Source organism: Centruroides sculpturatus, unplaced genomic scaffold (assembly GCF_000671375.1).
Source record: "Centruroides sculpturatus isolate CEXI.00-Female unplaced genomic scaffold, Cexi_2.0 scaffold185, whole genome shotgun sequence".
In the NCBI taxonomy this organism is placed as follows: Eukaryota; Metazoa; Arthropoda; class Arachnida; order Scorpiones; family Buthidae; genus Centruroides; species Centruroides sculpturatus.
The window spans coordinates 391,502-418,137 of record NW_019384424.1 but is presented as its reverse complement, the minus strand read 5'-3'; the positions used below and the strand labels follow the sequence as shown (position 1 = coordinate 418,137).

At 38.6% G+C, this 26,636-nt stretch overlaps 2 protein-coding genes across 2 annotated transcripts in view; one reads left to right on the top strand and one right to left on the bottom strand.

Moving 5' to 3' along the window:
- Positions 1-26,636, bottom strand: part of LOC111619488 (kelch-like protein 5) — a 165,653-nt gene that overhangs the window by 35,258 nt on the left and 103,759 nt on the right. The window contains exon 9 of the mRNA XM_023361217.1: positions 11,052-11,264. Within this exon, the coding sequence (XP_023216985.1) occupies positions 11,052-11,264 (213 nt within the window). The remainder of the gene's footprint in view (positions 1-11,051; positions 11,265-26,636) is intronic.
- On the top strand, positions 16,418-17,702 carry LOC111619504. Its single transcript, XM_023361230.1, has one exon. The coding sequence runs from the start codon at positions 16,697-16,699 to the stop codon at positions 17,471-17,473; it is 777 nt and encodes a 258-aa protein (XP_023216998.1). The 5' UTR covers positions 16,418-16,696; the 3' UTR covers positions 17,474-17,702.

The window sequence follows — 26,636 nt, the reverse complement described above, 5'->3', positions numbered from 1 at the left end:
CGAATACGATGTACAGTACATACACTAGGGCCTTGAATACGGCGGATATAAACGATACGGAATTTGGGGAACACACGCTTGGCTGACTATTCACAATCCTGTCGCGGACGCCAATGAAAACTCTAGAGGACACGTGGTCTGCTGTTACAAGAATCGATAAAAAAAAACCCACGGGTGATACGATGAAGAATCGGTACAAGCGTATGACCAGTTAAACAAGAGTTTAATTCTATAAACGACCAGATTTTTACAATGCAGATGTCGGATAACAATTCCAATACCGAATAGTATATTACCCGTAACAATGGTGAATAGTCTCCTTGTTCCCTTCCGCTATCCCTCCTTACGCAAGGCCCGTGCTTCCCGACAATAAACTAAGTATCCGAAATATATATATATACTAGACAGAGTACCTCCTGGACCTTGAAAGTTTCTGCGTTGTCAGTCCAATCGTGTGATTCAATGGGAGATCGCCTTTCCTTCCCGTCGCAGGTTCCTTTCTTCTATCTTCTGCTCCTCTCTTCTTTGTCCCTTATTGCTTCCGTCGTCACAGCGTGCTATTTCCTGTTTTCTTCACAAGCCAAAGAGCTAAAAAAGCCCCTCTCTATTCCGCGCCCTCGCTTTTATACTCCCCTCTTACCACGTCACACAGTCACGGACCAATCGGATGCCGGAAACCTAACCGTTGGCTAAGTGGTGGCACAGAGGAAGGAAACGGAAGTGAACGGTACAAAAACAATCATACGCAACGCAACATAAACGGAACTACAAACATATAAAATAACATACAATCATAATCACGAAGTGCTACACATCTCCCTCGGAAAGACATTACTTACCGTAGTGTAATCTACGGAAGTCAATCTCGCGATGCCTTAGATTATAAGGCCTCTTAATTGCCCCCTCATCAGCGCTGCCCTTATTACTATCGACGTTACTAACACCCCTTTCTCTAGTGTCTCCGTTCCGTGTTCTTCTGTTCCATATCCCATCCTGACCCTCCTCTTCGTCCTCTACTTCATTATCATTAGGCTCCCCCTTGCTTCCCTTTTTTCTTTCCCCGCACCTGGTTCTTTTCCTTGGTTGCCTGTAGCATACCTTCATACAATCGACATGGACGGTCTCCCTGTCCCTAAAGTTACATCCCTCCACACAGTACGTAGTAGGGTTCACAGCCTTTACAATGCGAAAGGGCCCTTTGTATTTATCCGCGAACTTGTTCTTCTTTACCCCCTTTTTCTTAACCCACACCCTTTGCCCCACCGAAAATTTTTCCAACTTCCTTCCTTTACTCCCGTACTTTCTCCTTTTTTCGTTAAATTCGGCCGCGCGTTTCCCTGCGGCCTCCTTTAGTGCACGAAGTTTAGTGATTAGAAACGCCCTATGCTCGTCAGTTGTTCTCTCCTCAATATGATGTTCGAAGTTTGGAATGCGGGGGTCTATTCCATACAAAAGGAACGCCGGCAACTCGCCAATTGCCAAGTGGTGAGAGTTATTATAAGCGAAACATGCTGGATAAATCATCTCGTCCCAGTCCGCCCCTCCCTTCTCCGAGGACTTTGATATCATCTCTATCAGTGATTTGTTGACCCTTTCGCATAACCCATTTGAACATGGCCTATATGCTGTAGTGATATTCCTTTTGATCCCAAGCCACTTACAACAATCGGAAAACATAGATGAGAGGAAATTTGCGCCCCTATCCGAAATGATAACTTCGGGGCGCCATAATGGCAGATTATAGCGTTAAAGATTGCATTGCTTACAGATAAAGCTGTTTGATCTCCCAAGGGTTGAACCTCCACGAACCTAGTGAAAATATCAATCATGACAAGGATGAATCTATTTCCCCGACTAGTGGTGCTAAGAGGCCCTATAATGTCAACGGCAATCTTTTGGAAAGGGGCATTAGCGACCTCATTCTCCTGAAATGGAGCCTTTCCCTTGTGTATATTGTGAATCTGACACCTTTCACATGACCTAATGACTTCCTCCACCTTTTCCTTTATATTTCGGATATAATACTGTTTTTCGATATTTTTTGTCATCTTCTGTAACCCCCAATGCCCTGCCAGGCTATCATTATGAATTGCCTTAATCAATTCCTTGGCAATGTCTTCCCCCACACATATCTGGTTGGCGTACTTGTCGCGGTTCCTAATATAGCTCTGCCTATATAAACATTCATCCACTACTATATACTGGGGGCTCCCACCTTTCACGCTGTTCGCATCATGCGTTCTTAATATATCCTGTTTTATGGGTCCAAAAACTTCATCCCTGTCTTGTGACAGACGTATTTCATGCCTATCAGGTACAGCCGGATTTGTGGACTCTACCTCTACATGGTATACACCATCAACATTTCTCGACAAAAAATCCGCAACCTTATTGTTCACTCCCTTAACATGGCGTACCTCGATGTCGAAATCCATGAGCTCCATCACCCATCTGATTAATCGATTGCTTCCGTTTTTGATGTTACTTAGAAAAACCAGTGGTTTGTGATCGGAGAGAATTATTGTCCTTTGCCCCAATATAAGGAACTTAAAGTGTCTCAGGGCCATAATTATGGCCAGACATTCCTTCTCTATGGTGGAGTAGTTCACTTCAGCCCCCTGAAACCTCTTACTGAAATACCCAATCGGTACTAACCCTCCTTCCCTGCGTTGCTCGAGCACTGCGGCAGCTGATATATTAGACGCATCCATGTGTAAGAAAAACGGTTCATTGAAATCGGGGTGTGCTAGTAATGGCAGCGTGGCTATGGCCTCCTTCAGCCCTTCGAACCCCCGTTGGCATTCCGGGCCCCATACAAATTTTCTTCCCTTTTTTGTCAGCTCAGTAAGCGGCGCTGAAAATTCGGCAAAAGATGGTATAAAATTTCAGAAAAACCCAATCGCGCCAAGGAAACTATGAACACCCTTGACGCTCTGGGGCGCTCTCACCGCTCTGATGGACTCTACGTTACTTGGATCCGGAGGCACCCCCTCCCTACTAATTTTGTGCCCCAGATAACTCACTTCTTCGGCCAGTATCTGGCACTTTTTCGGGTTTAGTTTCAGGCCCTTGCTATTTAGGGTATTTATCACGCGGTCGATCAATTCCAGGTGATCCTCTAAGGTTTGGGAGAAGAGGACAATATCGTCTTGAAAAACGAAACACGCATTTCCCACGAATTTAGCCAAAATTTTCGTCATGATGTATTGAAAAAACCTTCCACTGTTCTTCCCCCCTTGGGGCATCCGGCAAAGTTGATATTTACCCCAAGGAGTGGAAAAAGCAAAGATATGCCTCACCTTAGGATCCAAGGGAATTTGAAAGTACCCTGCCTTTAGGTCTAGGACAGAGAAATATTTATTCCCGTTAAGCTGGGACAATATATCATCATTTCGGGCCATCGGAAAAACTTGCGTTTTCGTTATTTCATTTACCTTTCTTAAATCTAAGGTGATCCGAAGCTCACCAGAGTCCTTCGGAACCACATGTATCGGGGAATTCCACTCTGATGTGCTCTCTTCACAGATCCCCGCCTTAATTAGGTCATTGATTTGCCTTCTGAGGCTCGGCAAATAGCTGTAAGGGATAAGGTACTGTTTCACATTAATTGGGCACTCCGAAATCATCTCAAGGGAGTGCATGTAATCTTTTGTTCCCGATACTTCGGAAATCTCGTTCGCTACTGCATTAGGATACCTTCTCAACACGTCGATGACCCTTTCCTTAACCTTTTCATCAATATGGTCCAACTTCCATGATCTTACCTCGTCACCTATTTCAGTATTTATATTAATGGAAAAGTCTCCTTCCCTCCTAGGTTTCGTATTAGTTACAACTAACCTAATCTCAGTTAGCAGCTCCGGGTGTCGGCAGATAATGTCCATGTTGAAAATTAAGTCATATTCTGCCCCGTTCGAAAAACTTAAACTAGGAGCCTTCGCGCTTACCTGACAACCATCCCCAAACATACATTCAATTATTACAGCCTCATCACTTCTCAGGCGGGCACCCGACATCCCACTTATACACGAGTCATTAAGTACTACCCAACTCCCATTTTGCTTCCTTATAATTTCAGCTAGTTCATTTTTAATCACCGTCCTTTCCGCGCCAGTGTCAATCAGACAATGAACTTTGGTACCCAGCATTAAGCCTTCGATTGTCGGTAGTCCGCGTCGGGACAATTGAATTCCCTTTGTCAGTTTCAGCTTCACACCCTGGTCATCTGTCTGACCTTCCAGATGGCCTTCAATTAGTTTAAATGACTACGCTTACCGCACTGCCTAGCAAAGTGCCCTTTTTCCCCGCACGTATAACATCTTCTCTCATTACTCCATTTTCTTTCGGGGTTTCCACCTCCCTTAATACATTCAGTTAATGACGCGACAGATTCCTTCAATTCCCGCATTTGATCCTCAAGCTTAGCCATACGACTGTTCAGGCTGTCCTCTTTCTCCAATACCAAGCCCGTGTGCTCTGAGTTTGTGCACACCTCGTTCATTACCCTCCTTCTCCCACAAGCTGCCACAATCTTCTCCTCTTCCTCCGCCCGACATATTGCTTGGTCCAAGGTTTCCGGATGGTTTTGCATTACCTGCCTCCGAATGTCATCATCCAACCCTCTCAAAAAACACTCCTTTACAGCATTATCCCATAGTGGGGCCAAATTACTGTTCCGAGCTACGGCGTGCGAGAACAAAGACCTTATGCGGTTCCCGTACTCATAGACCTTCTCCCCTCTCTTTTGTGTTATTTTTAAGACTTGATTGAATGGATCTTGTTCCCTGTCCCTACAATCAAAGCATTTGATGAGGCTTCTTTTTATCTCCTCATAACTTCTGATGCCTTGGTCCCTTAGATCGAAAAATATTGAAAGTGGTTCCCCCTTAATCCAGGCCTGAATGACGGTGATTTTGACCGCCTCGTCCCAACTGGCGTGGGCTGCTACATCTTCCACAGTCTCAAAGAAGCGATATATATCCAGGATATCGCCCGGCGAGTTCGTAAAACATGGGATCATCCCCATAAATCCCGTAACAATGGGGACACTACTAACCCCCTCCATCGCCATTCCCGATGATTCTACAGTATGATTTTCCATAACAAATTTAAATAAATCACTGGAAGCCGAATATATGGCAGCTCATATACGAATACGATGTACAGTACATACACTAGGGCCTTGAATACGGCGGATATAAACGATACGGAATTTGGGGAACACACGCTTGGCTGACTATTCACAATCCTGTCGCGGACGCCAATGAAAACTCTAGAGGACACGTGGTCTGCTGTTACAAGAATCGATAAAAAAAAACCCACGGGTGATACGATGAAGAATCGGTACAAGCGTATGACCAGTTAAACAAGAGTTTAATTCTATAAACGACCAGATTTTTACAATGCAGATGTCGGATAACAATTCCAATACCGAATAGTATATTACCCGTAACAATGGTGAATAGTCTCCTTGTTCCCTTCCGCTATCCCTCCTTACGCAAGGCCCGTGCTTCCCGACAATAAACTAAGTATCCGAAATATATATATATACTAGACAGAGTACCTCCTGGACCTTGAAAGTTTCTGCGTTGTCAGTCCAATCGTGTGATTCAATGGGAGATCGCCTTTCCTTCCCGTCGCAGGTTCCTTTCTTCTATCTTCTGCTCCTCTCTTCTTTGTCCCTTATTGCTTCCGTCGTCACAGCGTGCTATTTCCTGTTTTCTTCACAAGCCAAAGAGCTAAAAAAGCCCCTCTCTATTCCGCGCCCTCGCTTTTATACTCCCCTCTTACCACGTCACACAGTCACGGACCAATCGGATGCCGGAAACCTAACCGTTGGCTAAGTGGTGGCACAGAGGAAGGAAACGGAAGTGAACGGTACAAAAACAATCATACGCAACGCAACATAAACGGAACTACAAACATATAAAATAACATACAATCATAATCACGAAGTGCTACACATCTCCCTCGGAAAGACATTACTTACCGTAGTGTAATCTACGGAAGTCAATCTCGCGATGCCTTAGATTATAAGGCCTCTTAANTTTTTTTTTTAAGTTAAATATTTTTTCTTTTATTTTATAGCATATTTACGTAATAATATTACTAAAATACGTTTATTCATGCTATAATAAGTTTATTTAGTTATAATAAATCAATGTATGATAAATATTTAAATTGTGACCTTCAATTTTGATATTTATAAATTTTTTTAATTTTTTATTTTTTAATTAAATTAAAAATATTAGCCCATCGTAAATGTATTACTAGTGGTCTATATATTTATCACAATAATTTATATTATTGTTCAAAATAAAATGAATAAAGAATATTAGTTCGTAATACGCATCGATAGCAAAACAAAGGTTAGATTCCAAACAAAGGATATATTATAATCTGTGATAATTTTAAAACTAATAATCGTACATTCATAAATGTTATATCGAATTGTACAGAACGATATTTCAAGTCGTTCTGGCTTGGTGCCAAGAACAAACTACTTAACTGGAGTATGTGAATTTTAAAAAATGTTGCAAATTTTCACAGACAGATGTCAGTTCTGATGTATTATAATTTTTTTCTATTGAATTTTTTTATGGAAATGTATTTTAAAATATCGTATTTATAACTACAGATATTAATAAATGTAACGTGATTTTTGTCATATGAATATAACAATAACTTGATTTTTGGTGAATTTTTGAAATAATATAACTTGTTGACCTATATTGACCTTGGCCCTTTTAGACAATAAACGTAAACACGGGGGCGTGGTAACTGCTTCTAAGAAGGTTAAGCGCCACTTCCTATCTAAACATTTCTTTTTTGATCTCGCTAAGTCCCTCTATAGCATGCTCGACTTCTGGCATAATCTTTCCAGGAGTGAGTTTAGGTAATGGTGCGTACTTAGGTCTATACTTACATGCTTTTTTCAAGCATGTTGGAAGTGTGATGTCATCCCAGCATATAATTGCAGGGTTGAGCTGCATTTTACAACATTCTTGGTGCATTTTGATCCAGTCCATTCTTTTCTTATATCTCTTCTGTAATCTAACCGATACTTGATTAGCTAAGCCTACAACTCAGAGGTTAGTTTCCTTTAAAACTTGTGGTCCCAGCTCGTAAATCTCGTTTTCTACCTTAATTAGTACTTTTATCAACTTCCGGGATGCAAGCAAAATATCTGCAGCATGGCGAGCATGCATATTATAAGAGTCAAGAAAGTTAGCAAAGCGGCAACTCTCTTAACCTTTTGTATCTGTCTGCACTTTATTGTATTTNGTTTTCTTCACAAGCCAAAGAGCTAAAAAAGCCCCTCTCTATTCCGCGCCCTCGCTTTTATACTCCCCTCTTACCACGTCACACAGTCACGGACCAATCGGATGCCGGAAACCTAACCGTTGGCTAAGTGGTGGCACAGAGGAAGGAAACGGAAGTGAACAGTACAAAAACAATCATACGCGACGCGACATAAACGGAACTACAAACATATAAAATAACATACAATCATAGTCATGAAGTGCTACATGCCAGCAAGAACAACAACCAGAATCCGATCAGCAAACAGTTCAATCGACAGTTCTCCAAACATCCATTAATGTTATAGTCATCTTCTCCATGATATTCACAATTTTCGACATCCCAATTTTTCTGATATTTGCATTTCTCTCGAACGTCAATGACATTGCTGAATCCGAGAACTTCAGACACAACCTCTACTAGAAAACCATATCAGCCGCAAAGTCGCATACCAGTAAGAATATCCCCTTCCACATACACAAATAAGATACAGGTAAAGATTAGACAAGCAAAAATTGATCATGACAATTAGCAGAATTAATTAGAGATCACAACAATCTGCTAGCAAGCAAAGAAAAAGTGAACCGATCGAAACAGGAAGAATCGAAATTTAAATAGGAAATACAATGCATGGTTTAGAACTTCCGCGAGAGAAAAACAAAATAATAATAATAAAAGAGAGAGAGAGAGAGCAAAGAACCATTTAGCTGTAAACATTACGAGTCTTTAAATCTTGTACGCAATTGTAAATTATCCTTGCTTATTCCTAATTACCTTAGGTTACCCATTTTGTATTATCTCCGAGAAAGCAAGCAGATCGTGAAATTTAAATGTTGTATGGAAAGAAAAAAAAAAAACAATTGTAGGAAAACAAAATGAGAAGTAATTGTTCCGCGTTATAAGGAAAAATTTTTGTCGGAAGTTGTTGATTATATTGATAATATTGATGTCGAGGAAAAAAAATGTCTTTGATTACATGCGATAATAACCGCATTTTGTTGATTTTATGTAAACCTTAAGAGAGAGAGAGAGAGAGAGAGAAAGAAACAAATCTTTCATTTTAAACAACTACACCCATAGAAAGAAGAACAGTGAAAATCGATCTTGCTCACTCAGAACAAGCTCGATTTTGGAAAGGCCATGGTGATGTGAGGGACAAACAGACCCCCAATAAAGTTTTTTTTTTAACCTTTATTTAACCTAAAGTTATTTTAAACTTTAATTATTGGGAAATTCTTAACTTCAAGCGTTTTATCAAGTTAGGCTAAAAGCCATAAAAATTATTTCCCACAAAGTTGGTTCCTTGTTCAGGAGGATCCAGCTAGTCAGTGTTGTGTCACCCGGAACTTTCAATAAAGTGCCCACATTGGACGCCAGACCCTTAATAACAACCTCCTGACCTCATGGGAAAAACCCAAGAGGAATAATAAGGGAGAATGGAAAAAACACCTGAAGTCAGTTGTCTTCCAAAGTCCGTCCACCAAAGTCGTCCTCAAGGATAAATACCGTGACAAAGATTGTGCCTCTTTAAGGATATCATCCCCACTTTCGTGCCTCCACCCCTGCATGCTCCTGTTAACGGACAAGATCCAGAACCATTTGATTGAACATTCCCTCGGCGGGGACATCTTCCTACAGATCTTTGACTCAGAACAAAGGTATTTATCAACCTATGATTTGTTTGTAAACTCTCTCTCTCAAACGACCTAGTGTAAGTAGGGGAACTTTAAGCATGCCCACTATCGAATATATCTGTATTTTCTTTGGTTCTTATTTAAATTGTTATTTGTTAGTTAATGTGAAATCCAAGTGAATCACTTCCTCGTCTCTCTCCTCACCTCTGCTACGAAGCCCACTGCTCATCCGCTACCACTCGTGTGACATAAAGTCACGATTTCCGAGTCCTGAGAGACTCGGTGGTGTCACATCCTGACGTGGTGTCAACAAGACACTGACCCTACAGTCACAAAAGTATGCTGACATGCAACTATTTATTTTCAATTAATTAAACAATCAGTATGTGAAGAGCATAATGTAGTTAACAAATGCAAAAAATATGTAGAATCAAATTAGATTCAATCATTATTCAAGTCATAACTAAGTAAAAATCATTATTCAAAAGCACAGAAGATGAACTAAAAAGGTGACTTCTACAACCTATCTATAGACCACTCAACTAGTATAATTTACTTTACTTGCCAACTGAAATAGTTAACTTCAGAGTTGGCTAATTTAAGTGTTGATGTCAATTAAGAAGACCAAATTACTAATTCTATTGCTAGTTTATCTTGCAGAAAACTTTTTTAAATTGCTTGCCAAATGCAACCTGCTTGTTGGCAAACAATGAGCAACACAGTGCTAAATTAGCACTAAGTGCACTGTCTTTTCAATGTGATCTGTGTTCAAGATAAAAAGAAATGTTTTTGCAAGTACTTTAGACCTTTTCAAAAATGGCTTCATTAGGTAAATGGCAAAAGAACATATTTTTGAATGTTATTACAAAATTTTAAATTTTAACATTAGCTCATTCTAGATGGAACACGATTATGATACTTAAATTCAAACATAAAGACAAATTGAATGCCATGCAGATAGTCAACTATGTAGAATGTAATTCTTTTTACCTCTATGTCCTTACTGTTTTATATTTCTGTGTATATACTATATACTTGGACCTTGTTTATTAATAGGACTTATTATACTGGTGTAAAAAAGTCAAAACAAAATAGTGGTACCTCGGTATACGTCTGCTTTAGAATACATCCAATTCGGAATACATCCTGTTTGGACAAAACAAATTTTGCTCGGTATAGAACTTTTGTTCGGTATAAGACTTAATTCAATTATATGTGCCATCTATGAACAAGTAGCACTATCAATGTACTAGACCAGACTAGATGTTCGTGATGCCACAGTTTCTAACTTTGTTAAATTTCTTCTGATTTTAATTTGTAAGAAAAATTTTATTACTTTTATTAATCATGAATTGCAAAAAGGCAAATGAAAAGCAGCAGAAAACTAAAAAAATTTACTAGAATCACAATGGAACCGAAAAAAGAGATTGTTGAGAAATATGAAGGTGGCATGCATGTTCGAGATTTAACTGTTGCATACCGTATTCCGAGAACGACGATATCGACAATCGTAAAAAAAATAAAGACATTATTAAATCTGCTAACGTTGCGAAAGGAGTTAAATCAATTTCTAAACAGAGATCGAAGACATTAGATCATGTTGAGAAATTGCTTTTGCTTGGATAACTGAAAAACAGTGTGCTGGCGACATCCTATCAGAAGCAATTATTTGCGAGAAAGCTAAAAAGATACGTGCTGATCTCATGAAAAATCAAGCAGGAACTAGCCAGGAAAGTGAGATGTTTAAAGCCAGCAATTTTTTTTATATGTGAGAACAGATTAATCATTTTTACATTACTTCTTGTGAGAAAGGTTAATTTGGTATACGTCCTATTCGGTATAAGTCCAAACATCAGGAACGGATTAAGGTCGTATACCGAGGTTCCACTGTATAAGAAAGTTGTTTTCTTTGTCACAAAAAAAACCAAAATTTCTTTCCAAACAACCAAATATTTTCGTATCTTTAAATATTTGTTTATTCTAAGCTGATTTCAATCCTTTAATAAAAAAATTAACCACATAATGAAAATTACTTCAGTTTTGATTAATAACTAGATTACATTATCTCTATTATTAATATTAACACAGACAGAGTTAACTGAGATTAATTTTTACCTTTCTACACAATCGAAACGTGAAGCACTTGGATTTACAGCTGGTGCATCATGTCCACCTAGAGCAAATAAGTATTCATTGGCAACACCGACCCCAACACCACCTCTTCTCTTCATCATAGGTGCACAGAGAGTCCATTTATTTGTATGTGGGTCAAAGCATTCTACACATCTTAAACAAGAACTTCCATCTCTTCCACCAACAGCATACAATCTGTAATATAATTTACATAAATAATAAAATAGTAAATAACTTTGGATCTTGATCAATAATACAGTAAAATGTCAGTGTAATGAAACAGTGAGGATCACAGAAGTACATTTCTTAAGTAAAATTTTAGCAAGCTGAAATATCACCAAAACACTAGCGTTAAAAAATTCTTAAATAATGAAATACACTTAGAGCTTGAAAGCACAGCATCTTCGAAGCAACAGTTTTTCTAGTACAAATAGTTAGAGCAAATTTCACACTTTTAAATACACAGTCAATAAATAATTTATGTAAAAATATAAACATCTAAACTTAATATTTATATATTAAAGCCAAATGAGTACCAAATTATATTGGATTATATTACTAATACTGTACTATTATTATTAATAGTAATTGTAAGTAAAAGTAAATATTATTATTATTAATAGTAATGTTAAGTAATTTGGCACCAGAGGCAGGCATTTGATGTCATCTCTTGCTAAATTTAATAATTATAATAATTAATTTGGAGGGTTTTGGAAGAAAAGAATTGGCTCAAAGTGGAGCTCAAACCCACAACTCCTAAATACACTCAAACAAACCTTTACATATGCAGCCGTAATTTAATAGATTAACGTTTTTGACCATATTCAATGGTCTTTATCAAGAAAAAACTGAACAATCGAACTTCGAACTTAAAATTTGCGTTACTGATACAAGCATTATTTTTGGAATGTTTTTAAAAAGATATTCTATTGTATAAGCGCCATCTCTACATATTGGCTGTAACTACAGTAGTTAAAAATAATACCAGTAAAATACATTAAAATACAATAAAGTGCAGACAGATACAAAAGGTTAAGAGAGTTGCCGCTTTGCTAACTTTCTTGACTCTTATAATATGCATGCTCGCCATGCTGCCGATATTTTGCTTGCATCCCGGAAGTTGATAGTTAAACCTTTTTGGCTTGTGACAAAAAGCACCTCAGATGCACTGAAGCCTGGCATATCTGCAAAGATATGCCAGGCTTCAGCGCATCTGAGGTGCTTTTTGTCGCGTACTATTTGTATCAATTTAGCTCAGTCCCACTCCGCTTTGACCTCTTGTGGGTTGGCTAAGACTTATGTTGCCAGCGCTGTGCACAGCTGTTCTTTTCTTATGTTTCTCTGGTGCTCTAACAGCCTTTGTTTGGTGGATCTTCTGGTAGCTCCGATGTAGAACATCATATTCTGCCTCCACGTGTCTGTAACCGGGATTCTGTAGACTCCTGGAAGAGTGTTCTTGTCCACAGCATCTTTGTCTGCCCTTAGCAACTGATAAATAGTGGGATTCCTTTTGTATATTATTCTTTTCTTTGTAGCAGCTCCTATTCGCCTATATACGTTGCTTAGCGAGGCCTTGTATTCCATCGTGAACTCTTCTGTATTTTGTAAACTTCTCATCTTGCTACGTGTCTTACATTGTCTTTTTATAGCTTTAATATTAATCCCATGTCTCTTAGCTAGTTTACTGATATAACAGAACTCTTCGTTTCTGTCCTGGGTACTGCTGCAGTGCGAATAAGCTCGCACAATGAGCGCCCGGAATGCGGCTAGCTTATACTTAGGTGGGTCGTGTGAATTCCATGGGATAAATATCAAGTTGTACGTAGGCTTTCTATAGACTTTAGTGAGAAAATTCCCTTTGCTGTCAAGTTGTATAGATAAATCCAGAAAGTGTATGCGCATATTACTTTCTTGCTCTAGTTCAATTTCGAGGCCGAACTTGTTGTCATTAACGTTCTTTATGAATTGCTGTAAGTTGGGTTTGACATTCCATAAAATAACCACATCATCAACATACCTTGCATACAGTAGGATTTGCGTTTCATAAATTGGCACAAGTGCATTCTCTAGCGTTCTTAACACCATCTCACATAAAGTACCCCCCATTGGGCTTCCCATGGCGATGCCATTCTGTTGCGTGTATGTGACGCCTTTAATTAAAGTTGAAAATAGAAGAAAAAGTTGCTAGATGCGTCAACTCTAAAATATGCTTTCTCTTCTTTTCTGAATGCTTGATCTTGCTTAAAAGGAAATCCCATAAACGGCAAAAACATGGTTCTAATAGGATGAAAGGGTACAACGCCTTGAAATCCAATATGGTNATGAATGAATGTATTTTAGTAATATTATTACGTAAATATGCTATAAAATAAATGAGAGAATATATGAATTAAGAAAATAAATCGCTAAATAAAAATTTCTGAGTCGACAAAACACCACCTGGACAAAAATATGTTAAACAGATGGTAGACAACACATTACAGTCAAGTGGTGGCATCTGTTGCCAAAAATTTTCATTAAAATCGATTTTTCGCAGGGTAACGACGAATCCCTAGTACATTGTTATAACAATGGGGGGTGTGACAGATCGTTACCCTGGTTTTAAAAAAGTTAAAATCAAACAAGATTATAGTAAAAGGGATTGCGACACAATCTGGGCAAACATCAGGAAAAGTCAGGAATGGCTGAAAGCTAACAATCTGGTGCTCACAAGGGCTGACAAGTCCAAGGACTTAGTTGTCATGAAAAGAAGCACTTACGACGATTTTTTGTTAAAGTACATCAGTGATATGCATTGTATTAAAGCACACGTATGGGCTCTAGAAAGACAGCAGGCAAGAGTTAAAAGATTTGCAAACACACCGTTGGCTAAAGAGCTTGGTTTGACGAAGATAATAGTTTACGCGCTGTCAGCACCTAGGCTATTTGGATTCGCCAAAATCCATAAAAAGGATAAAAGCTTAAGGCCTGTCGTTGATAAAGGATGTGCACCCACAATATTATTGGAAAGATTGATCAATGAGTTCATTCACAAGTACTTGCCCCCACATCGATATAGCGTAAAACAACCTTTAGAGCTTCTACAGAAAATGGCAAATATAAAGTCCCAAGAAGTTAAGTATATGACCATATTGGATTTCAAGGCGTTGTACCCTTTCATCCTATTAGAACCATGTTTTTGCCGTTTATGGGATTTCCTTTTAAGCAAGATCAAGCATTCAGAAAAGAAGAGAAAGCATATTTTAGAGTTGACGCATCTAGCAACTTTTTCTTCTATTTTCAACTTTAATTAAAGGCGTCACATACACGCAACAGAATGGCATCGCCATGGGAAGCCCAATGGGGGGTACTTTATGTGAGATGGTGTTAAGAACGCTAGAGAATGCACTTGTGCCAATTTATGAAACGCAAATCCTACTGTATGCAAGGTATGTTGATGATGTGGTTATTTTATGGAATGTCAAACCCAACTTACAGCAATTCATAAAGAACGTTAATGACAACAAGTTCGGCCTCGAAATTGAACTAGAGCAAGAAAGTAATATGCGCATACACTTTCTGGATTTATCTATACAACTTGACAGCAAAGGGAATTTTCTCACTAAAGTCTATAGAAAGCCTACGTACAACTTGATATTTATCCCATGGAATTCACACGACCCACCTAAGTATAAGCTAGCCGCATTCCGGGCGCTCATTGTGCGAGCTTATTCGCACTGCAGCAGTACCCAGGACAGAAACGAAGAGTTCTGTTATATCAGTAAACTAGCTAAGAGACATGGGATTAATATTAAAGCTATAAAAAGACAATGTAAGACACGTAGCAAGATGAGAAGTTTACAAAATACAGAAGAGTTCACGATGGAATACAAGGCCTCGCTAAGCAACGTATATAGGCGAATAGGAGCTGCTACAAAGAAAAGAATAATATACAAAAGGAATCCCACTATTTATCAGTTGCTAAGGGCAGACAAAGATGCTGTGGACAAGAACACTCTTCCAGGAGTCTACAGAATCCCGGTTACAGACACGTGGAGGCAGAATATGATGTTCTACATCGGAGCTACCAGAAGATCCACCAAACAAAGGCTGTTAGAGCACCAGAGAAACATAAGAAAAGAACAGCTGTGCACAGCGCTGGCAACATAAGTCTTAGCCAACCCACAAGAGGTCAAAGCGGAGTGGGACTGAGCTAAATTGATACAAATAGTACGCGACAAAAAGCACCTCAGATGCGCTGAAGCCTGGCATATCTTTGCAGATATGCCAGGCTTCAGTGCATCTGAGGTGCTTTTTGTCACAAGCCAAAAAGGTTTAACTATCAACTTCCGGGATGCAAGCAAAATATCGGCAGCATGGCGAGCATGCATATTATAAGAGTCAAGAAAGTTAGCAAAGCGGCAACTCTCTTAACCTTTTGTATCTGTCTGCACTTTATTGTATTTTAATGTATTTTATTGGTATTATTTTTAACTACTGTAGTTACAGCCAATATGTAGAGATGGCGCTTATACAATAGAATATCTTTTTAAAAACATTCCAAAAATAATGCTTGTATCAGTAACGCAAATTTTAAGTTCGAAGTTCGATTGTTCAGTTTTTTCTTGATAAAGACCATTGAATATGGTCGAAAACGTTAGAATGTATCAATTAAATTACAGATGCATATGTAAAGGTTTGTTTGAGTGTATTTAGTTAAGAAATGCAGTCTCTGACGAGTTATAATTGGGCCATAACTCCTGCTTACCATTCAGTCACATTGCCAGTTAAGAAGTGATAACCAGCCGAATGCTATAGTGGGAGTTATCAGCTGTAGGCATCAAGTTGTCTCCAGCCAGCACCACAAGTAACAGAGTAGTCGGACAAAAGTCCAAGCAGCATAACTTGCAACACGGCATGTGGAAGTTCCAGACTTGATTCCCACTCTAGGACAATTCTTTTCTTCCAGAATATTCCAAATTTAGTAAATATTAATTTAATTATAATTATTAAATTTAATAAGAGATGGCACCTAACGCTTACCTATAACACCAAATTGCTTAGAATTTAATTATTAACAATAGTGGAAAATAGTCCGATTCAATTATGGAAATCTTATGGTTCATTACAAATTTCATGATAGTAATTACTTTCCTTTGTAAAAGTTGAACTTTAATAACATTGCATTCAATTTTTTATTGCAGTGATACCTGTTAACTTGAAATAATCTTATGTTAACATACATAGTAAATTAGCAGAAGATTAAAACAAACTTGTTATAATGGTGTGGCTAACGCCGCCCTTCACATCTGTACCCTTAACCATTGTAAAATACAAGCAACGACCCCGGGGTGTATGAGTCATCACTTCCTGGAATAAATTCGAACTCACCCCACAAAGACCATCAAACACCAGTTGTCTTTGTTAGCCGCGTCATCAAGACGTGCTGTACCAAGTACGTGAGAAGGAGAATAAAAGTTTAGTTTCTGTTATGATCTCGTCTTGTTTGTTTCTTTCACTCACAGTGATGAAAGATGAAGGCAACAACAATGCAAACCCACATTGGTGAGCCAGACTAAGAACTATCATTGGAGCCTTCATCAGGTACATCGTTTACCACCTTTTCTCAAGACCTCAGTCATCACATCATGGCTGAGATTGGAGCGGTAAAAATCCCTCCATACAACTTTTCCGACCCAGCCTTATGGTTCCACATGTGCGAAAGCACATTTGCGCTAGGATCTCCAAAGCTGATCACAGGAAGTGCCACAAAGTTCAACTACGTAGTGGCCCATTTACCACCGGAAGTCTCATCAACGGTTAAAGACATTATTATTTCTCCGGACCATACAGACCTGTACAGTCACATAAAGGTGGAACTTATTACACGATCCAGCAAATCGTCTCAACAGGAGTTACAAAAACTATTGGCCGGAGAACAGCTAGGAGATTGCAAACCCTCTGAACTACTACGTATTCTAAAGCATTGGGCGGAAAATTTTCAAATCTCAAACGCAATTATATTAGAATTATTCACACAACACCTTCCGACTTCCGTCCAATCTATCCTAGCTGCCATTACCCCACTCGACGTAAACAAAGCAGCAGAGGTAGCAAACTGCATGGTGAAAGTAACCCCCGCAATGATAGCTTCAGTGTCGCAACCTGAGAAACCCGATACCGTAACCAACAAAATACTAGTCGACATAAATAAACTTAACAAGCGAATCAATCAACTAATGCAGGCACGTTGGGATCGCAGTGACCATTTTTCTGAACACTCCCGCAACAGTTCAGGACATCGCAACAATTCAACTCGCCGCAGTATCAACAACTACTGCTGGTACCACAACCATTTTGGTGCAAAGGCACAAAAATGTACTCCTCCGTGTAGTTTTCCAACAAACGAGAGCGGCGAAGCATAGAGGCAACATGCACTTTGCTGGAACAATCTCATCGCCTGTTCATCCTAGATAAGAGAACAAACAAACTTTCTCATCGACACAGGTTCCGACGTATCAATATTTCCAGCTTCCTCGTCTCAAAAGAAACGCGCATCTCAAATGACCTTGATGGCTACAAACACAACTGCAATTCATGTCTACGACCAATGAACACTCACTCTCGATTTTGGGTTAAAGAAAATTTTTCGCTGGAAATTCCTTATTGGCAACGTGTCAACAGCAATAATAGACGCAGATTTCTTGTATCATTTCTATTTAGTACCGAATCTTAGATGCAAATGTAAGATGTTCAGTTTTTTCTTGCTCACAGACGTTCAGACAAAAGTGAACTCTCCAGGCAAATTATTAGAAACCTTCATCCACTCTATTAAGATAACGACCAACGACTCCATATATCATAAGATATTGGAAGAATTTCCTGAGATCACCAGACCTCCACGTCCTAACCAACCAGTAAAACACAACGTTGTACATCATATAGAAATGATTGGTCCACCCGTAACTGCGAAACCACGTCGCCTAGCACCAGATAGACTTAATTAATTAAAATCGCTAAGGCCGAATTTGATAAGATGATAGCTCTCGGCCATATGCAAACATCAAAAAGCAATTACGCATCACCATTCCACCAAGAAAAACAGTTCAGATTGGCGACCCATGGGAGATTATCGTGTTCTAAATGCACAAACCTTATAAAGGACAGATACGGCATTCCAAACATCACAGATTTCACATTGGAACTGCAAGGAACACAAATCTTCTCTCACATAGACTTAATCAAGGCCTATCATCAGATACCCATCTATCCACTGCACATGCACAAAACAGCTATAACGACACCATTTGGTCTTTTCGAGAGTACCAGGATGCAATTTGGATTGTGCAATGCATCAGCAACATTTCAATGGTTCATTGACAAAGTAACTGGAGGACTCTCCTTCACATATGCTTTCGTCGATGACATACTAATAGCATCACGCTCCCAGGAAGAACACATCTCACATCTTATTCCAACGTCTCCAGGAATATGGGTTGACCATAAATCCGTCAAAATGTACCTTCGGCATACCATCAATCGAATTTCTCGAATTCAAGGTCTCAGAAAAGGGTCTGGAACCACTCTCTGATAGAGTCAGAGCCATCCAAGAATTTCCGAAACCTTTGTCTCTCACTCAACTTAGACGATTCTTGGGTATAATAAATTTCTACAGGAGATGCATCCCTCGAGCGGCACACATCCTCGCCCCGCTAGTGCAGCTACTAGAAGGAAAAAAGAACAAGAAACGTACATCACTCACTCGGAAAGCAGAATCACGATCTCTGCAATGGTCAGAAGTGGCAGAACAATCCTTTATATCAGCTAAAGAAGCACTGGCCAAAGCCACACTTCTCCACCATCCAATACCCGGGGCTAAACTATGCATATGGGTAGATGCATCAGATGCAGCAGTTGGAGGAGCACTGATGCAATACAACAGGAAATGGGAACCCATCACTTTTATCTCAGCAAAACTGGCACCAAATCAATGCAACTGGTCAGCTTACAACAGAGAACTATTGGCAATATATACATCAATAAAACAATTTTGCCATGTTAGAAGGCCACAAATTAACGATCTACACAGATCAAAAACCATTTATATACGCCTTCAAACAAAAACCAGATAAATGTTCACCTCGACAAATGCGGCATCTCGATTTTGTATCCCAATTCTCTACAGACATACGTCATATTCCGGGCACAGCCAACACAATAGCAGACGCTCTCTCCCACATCGAGATAGATTCTATCACCTCTGCTTCCCCTCTAGACTTCCGAGAGCTAGCCACAACGCAAGCTACAGCTTTGGGACTTCATCAATTGTTAAAGGATCCTATGTCGCTCAAATTAGAGCTGAAATCCTTTCCACCTAACAAAATCGACCTATACTGTGACACATCATCCGGAATACCTTGCCCCTTCGTGCCTCATAATTTCCGACGAATCATATTCAATCACCTACATGGACTTTCTCATCCAGGAGCAACAGCAACCACTAAGCTAATTTCAAGCCGTTATGTTTGGCCAGGCAAGCGGAAGGACATCCATCAGTGGGCACGACATTGCATCCCCTGCCAGAAATCGAAAATTCATTACCATGCCTGGACACCAACAGGGAAGTTTACACTTCTGGAAGCAAGATTTTCCCATCTTCACATGGACCTGATAGGACCACTTCCGCCAGCTGACGGGAAATACTACTGCCTTACAGTGATCGACCGTTTTACCAGATGGCCAGAGGTCATCCCAATTGCCGACATATCTGCTGAGATGGTATGCAGAGCCTTTTTCTCAGGTTAAATCACAAGATTCGGATGCCCTACTACCATCACCACTGATCAAGGACGTCAGTTCGAATCAAACCTCTTCCAAGAACTGACCAGACTTCTCGGCACCAATCGCATCCATTCAGCAGCATACCATCCCCGATCAAACGGTTTAATAGAACGATTACATAGACACCTGAAGGCATCGCTAATGGCACACGAATCTTCCAAATGGACCGACGCCCTTCTGGTAGTCCTCCTGGGAATTCGTTCAGCAATTAAAGCCGATATAGGCACAACAGCAGCCGAACTGTTATATGGTACTCCATTAAAATTACCAGCTGACATCATTAGCCCCGACACCCCACGAGTTCCTTGCGAATCATTTGTCAGTCAACTAAAAACACACATGTCCAACCTGAAACCATTAACAACTTCCACTCATTCCACCCAGAAAATTTTCATTCATCCAGAGCTAAAGGAATGAACACATGTTTTCTTAAGATTCGATGCAAACCGACCTCCTCTTTGCCAGCCTTACTCAGGCCCATACAAAGTGCTAGAAAAACATGACAAAACACTAGTAATTGACATCCAAGGTCGCAAATCAACCATCTCCATTGACAGAGTAAAACCAGCGTATATCTTACAGGACGAATCATCCCAGAAATCTATTATCAAACCCATCCAGTCAAGCCCATCGCAGACAGCACTGTCATCAGCAACAGCGAACAACAAAAAACTGGAAACTATCTCTAGAAAAGATCAAACCATCACAACTAGATCAGGCCATCACATTCATTTTCCTAAAAGACTAGTCACCATAATGTAATGTTAAGCGACTCGTTCGACATCAATTCTACCGCTCGTCCCTCACTGGGGGGATACTCTGTGGCGAATGCCACCCTTCACATCTGTACCCTTAATCGTTGTAAAATACATGCAATGACCCCGGGGTGTATGAGTCATCACTTCCTGGAATAAATTCGAACTCACCCCACAAAGACCGTTGAAAACCAGTTGTCTTTGTTAGCCACATCATCGAGACATGTGCTGTACCAAGTACGCAAGAAGGAGAATAAAAGTTTAGTTTCTGTTACAATCTCGTCTCGTTTGTTTCTTTCACTCGCAGAGATGAAAGATAAAGGCAACAACAATGCAAACCCACAATGATATTCATTACAGTGAAATTTTACTGTATTCATAGCAGCTGTAATACTTGCTTAAAAAATATTTTACAATTATTCTTCTTCTGGAAAAATAATCATTTCACACAATATATTTGAACTGAGAGATTCTTTAAAACTTTTGCAATTGGCCTTAAAGCCACAGAAGTAGATTATTCTGGATATTATTCAGATTTCTTAGTAGCAGGATTAAAACCTACTGCTAAAAAATCAGAATAATACAGATTCAGAGTCTTTGGATAATTATAAAATTTATGGAAGACTATTGTGAGACCGGGGATTTTAAGAGGATTTTGAAATCAATGTTAAACTTTTTTTTTAAATTGTAAACATTCCCGATAAAAAAAAACTCTCTTTGCAGAGTATCAGATCAGATGTCACCTTTTGTATCAACAATTAAGTGGGAAAGTTCATACATAGTCTTCAAAGAATGCAAGTCATTGTCAACAAAGGACGATCATGTGACCCCTTCCCACAGTAATGCTATAAAGAATGGCATCCAGAAGCTCAGGCGCTCAACTGGAAATTGTACTTGAGATAGTGCACAATTTAGCCTCCACATCCTGATCACCAAGGAAACAGTGGATGAGAACTACGATACTTTCATAATTGTAAGAGATCGTCGCCAATAACTCTCCATCAACACACAGAGATAATTGTTAGTGGTCTGTGAACTGTCTCTCTCAATGGAAATAGGCTTAGCTGTTATAGATTAGCCCTGTTGTAAATAATTTGTCTTCCAATATCACAATTCAGTGTCAGAAGTGGAATTAAGCCAACTTCCAGGCATTCGATAAGCTTGTCTGTGAAAGATAGGTTGTCTGCAGAACACAAGTTTTGTCTGCCAAAACAGGGTTTGCGATAGCCAAGTTCCTTGCTACATTCAGTCAATTCTCATATATTTTAGCATAAGCATGGAAGGAGAAAACACTAAGGCAGTTTTGGGCAGCATAGGAAGTTTCATCCCTCTATTACCAGCATTCTCAGGCGAAGTACAGGGAATCCGTGTGACCAAGTTTTTTGAGTCCCTGGAAGATGTTGCCAAATTAGCTGCATGGACCAAACTGCAAATGTTGGCTGTGGTGAAGCTAAGACTTACCGGAATTGCCCGAGAATTTGTGCACAAAGACTGGAAAATAAAGGATGTCGATAAGTACGATGCCTTTAAAAAAATAATCTTGGAGAGATTTCAACAAGTGTCTTTTTCGATCCAGTTGATTCAGTTTTATACATGCATACAGCAGAAGGACAAGGATGTGCAAACTTATGCCATCCGACTCCAGGCCCTTGCTACAGAGATAGAGATAAAGCAAGAGGGAGCAGATGCTGCTGAGGCTGCTATGATAAAGTGAATTCAAGATAAAGAATGAGACAAGCAGTTGAAGGCTGTTTTTGAATGGAATCAATATTAAAATTAGACAAAGTGTCATGTCATGAGAGCCAGTGACATTTGGTGATGCGCTAAGGGTTGCAATAAGTGAAGAGACTATTGACAGTCTTAATGCATTCCCCAGTACCATCATCAGACCCATAAGAGAAGCCGAGCCCACAGAGGAAAAATCTAATTACAGTTGGGAAACATTAACTGCCACCATCAAGGAACTCAGAACTAGAGGACAATCATCACAGTTGTATATCGTGTCTTTGGTGCTGATTGCACATGTTACACGTCACCAGTTAACTTGTCAGAGGAAGCTTTTGTCATTGAATTTTGTCGGGAAACATTTGTAAACTTTAATTTAAATGAAAGCATGTCAGTCGGGAAATTGATGTTAAAATTGCCCAATGTCGAGCAAGTAAATGTTAAAGAGAGAGAGTATTCTGAAAATTTAAAATTATACTCAAAAGTATAATTTTAATGTAAGCAGCAAATGGTGTGAGATCACAAATTTTAAGAGGATTTTGAAATCAATGTTAAACTTTTTTTTCAAATTGTAAACATCCCCGATAGAAAAAAACCTCTCTTTGCAGAGTATTGGCTTGGATGTCACCTTTTGTATCAATAATTAAGTGGGAAAGTTGGCACATAGTCGTCAAAGAATGCAAGTCATCATCAACAAAAAACAATCATGTGACCTCTTTCCCACAATAATGCTATAAAGCAGTGTTTCTTAACAGTGTGGCCATGGCCCCTGGGTCCATAAAAAGTTTGCCAGGGACCACCAAATTATGCAAAATTTTTTCATAATATAATAAAAAGAAAATTGATGTACAACTGAATATCGTATTGAAAAGTGAAATAAGAAAGATAAAGTTTTTGTATTTCGTTTTTTTATTTATTTCTTATTTCTTCTTACATACAACTTTGTTAGTACAGAAGAAATAAATGCAAATATTCTACTTACACTGCAGTATTTACTTCTTTTATTCCAAGGTAATTCTAATAAACTATTAATGCTTGGAATTTTAAAAATAATTAGGAAAAATAATAGGCTTAGTAGTAGGCTTTGAAATTTTAAATGTTTTTGCAAGATATGCGAAATCTTTATAAGTTGTGGGTGTGTTAGTTTCAGTTTAGTTTTAGCATTGACTTTGGATCGAATAATGGTGCATTTCTTTCTTATATTGTGTGTTTAGTTTTAATTATTTATAATTAACCCATAAAAATGAGGAAAAAACAGAAAGGAACATTAGAAAACTTTTTAATGTAAGTAATCGCTGATCAGGACCTTCAAAAAGAAAATATAGTGAAGAAAATACTAGTGAAAGTTCCGATAATGACAGTGAAAAATGCAACGAAAAAAACCACAAGTCCTAAAACTGAAGATATAAAATTAAGTAGTATTAAAATCAGAAAATACGATCGTGATTATATCAAATATAGGTTCGTAAGCATAAAAGTTCAAAGAATTACAAAACCACAATGCGTCATATGTGGTGTAGTTCTCTCCAATGAAGCAATGAAACCAAATAAATTGTTGAGTCATTTAAATTCTAAACACGAACAATATAAAAAGAAAATGCGGGATTTTTTATAAGAAAAAAAGATGAATTAAAAAATCAAAAGACGCTCATAAATGTGACTACTACTAAAAACAAAGAACTATTAATTTAATTAAAATCGGTCGTTAAGGCCACTTTTGAAATTTTTTTTTTTTTGAATTTTTGGAATGTTTTTTNACAACTACTAAATACACTCAAACAAACCTTTACATATGCAGCCGTAATTTAATAGATACATTCTAACGTTTTTGACCATATTCAATGGTCTTTATCAAGAAAAAACTGAACAATCGAACTTCGAACTTAAAATTTGCGTTACTGATACAAGCATTATTTTTGGAATGTTTTTAAAAAGATATTCTATTGTATAAGCGCCATCTCTACATATTGGCTGTAACTACAGTAGTTAAAAATAATACCAGTAAAATACATTAAAATACAATAAAGTGCAGACAGATACAAAAGGTTAAGAGAGTTGCCGCTTTGCTAACTTTCTTGACTCTTATAATATGCATGCTCGCCATGCTGCCGATATTTTGCTTGCATCCCGGAAGTTGATAGTTAAACCTTTTTGGCTTGTGACAAAAAGCACCTCAGATGCACTGAAGCCTGGCATATCTGCAAAGATATGCCAGGCTTCAGCGCATCTGAGGTGCTTTTTGTCGCGTACTATTTGTATCAATTTAGCTCAGTCCCACTCCGCTTTGACCTCTTGTGGGTTGGCTAAGACTTATGTTGCCAGCGCTGTGCACAGCTGTTCTTTTCTTATGTTTCTCTGGTGCTCTAACAGCCTTTGTTTGGTGGATCTTCTGGTAGCTCCGATGTAGAACATCATATTCTGCCTCCACGTGTCTGTAACCGGGATTCTGTAGACTCCTGGAAGAGTGTTCTTGTCCACAGCATCTTTGTCTGCCCTTAGCAACTGATAAATAGTGGGATTCCTTTTGTATATTATTCTTTTCTTTGTAGCAGCTCCTATTCGCCTATATACGTTGCTTAGCGAGGCCTTGTATTCCATCGTGAACTCTTCTGTATTTTGTAAACTTCTCATCTTGCTACGTGTCTTACATTGTCTTTTTATAGCTTTAATATTAATCCCATGTCTCTTAGCTAGTTTACTGATATAACAGAACTCTTCGTTTCTGTCCTGGGTACTGCTGCAGTGCGAATAAGCTCGCACAATGAGCGCCCGGAATGCGGCTAGCTTATACTTAGGTGGGTCGTGTGAATTCCATGGGATAAATATCAAGTTGTACGTAGGCTTTCTATAGACTTTAGTGAGAAAATTCCCTTTGCTGTCAAGTTGTATAGATAAATCCAGAAAGTGTATGCGCATATTACTTTCTTGCTCTAGTTCAATTTCGAGGCCGAACTTGTTGTCATTAACGTTCTTTATGAATTGCTGTAAGTTGGGTTTGACATTCCATAAAATAACCACATCATCAACATACCTTGCATACAGTAGGATTTGCGTTTCATAAATTGGCACAAGTGCATTCTCTAGCGTTCTTAACACCATCTCACATAAAGTACCCCCCATTGGGCTTCCCATGGCGATGCCATTCTGTTGCGTGTATGTGACGCCTTTAATTAAAGTTGAAAATAGAAGAAAAAGTTGCTAGATGCGTCAACTCTAAAATATGCTTTCTCTTCTTTTCTGAATGCTTGATCTTGCTTAAAAGGAAATCCCATAAACGGCAAAAACATGGTTCTAATAGGATGAAAGGGTACAACGCCTTGAAATCCAATATGGTCATATACTTAACTTCTTGGGACTTTATATTTGCCATTTTCTGTAGAAGCTCTAAAGGTTGTTTTACGCTATATCGATGTGGGGGCAAGTACTTGTGAATGAACTCATTGATCAATCTTTCCAATAATATTGTGGGTGCACATCCTTTATCAACGACAGGCCTTAAGCTTTTATCCTTTTTATGGATTTTGGCGAATCCAAATAGCCTAGGTGCTGACAGCGCGTAAACTATTATCTTCGTCAAACCAAGCTCTTTAGCCAACGGTGTGTTTGCAAATCTTTTAACTCTTGCCTGCTGTCTTTCTAGAGCCCATACGTGTGCTTTAATACAATGCATATCACTGATGTACTTTAACAAAAAATCGTCGTAAGTGCTTCTTTTCATGACAACTAAGTCCTTGGACTTGTCAGCCCTTGTGAGCACCAGATTGTTAGCTTTCAGCCATTCCTGACTTTTCCTGATGTTTGCCCAGATTGTGTCGCAATCCCTTTTACTATAATCTTGTTTGATTTTAACTTTTTTAAAACCAGGGTAACGATCTGTCACACCCCCCATTGTTATAACAATGTACTAGGGATTCGTCGTTACCCTGCGAAAAATCGATTTTAATGAAAATTTTTGGCAACAGATGCCACCACTTGACTGTAATGTGTTGTCTACCATCTGTTTAACATATTTTTGTCCAGGTGGTGTTTTGTCGACTCAGAAATTTTTATTTAGCGATTTATTTTCTTAATTCATATATTCTCTCATTTATTTTATAGCATATTTACGTAATAATATTACTAAAATACATTCATTCATGCTATAATGAGTTTATTCAGTTATAATAAGTCAATGTATGATAAATATTTAAATTGTGACCTTTAATTTTAATATTTTATAAATTTTTTTATTTTTTATTTTTTAATTTAATTAAAAATATTAGCACAT

Excerpts from the sequence above, each read along its gene's own strand:
- LOC111619504 (XM_023361230.1), top strand. The coding sequence starts at position 16,697 with ATGGCTGAGATTGGAGCGGTAAAAATCCCTCCATACAACTTTTCCGAC.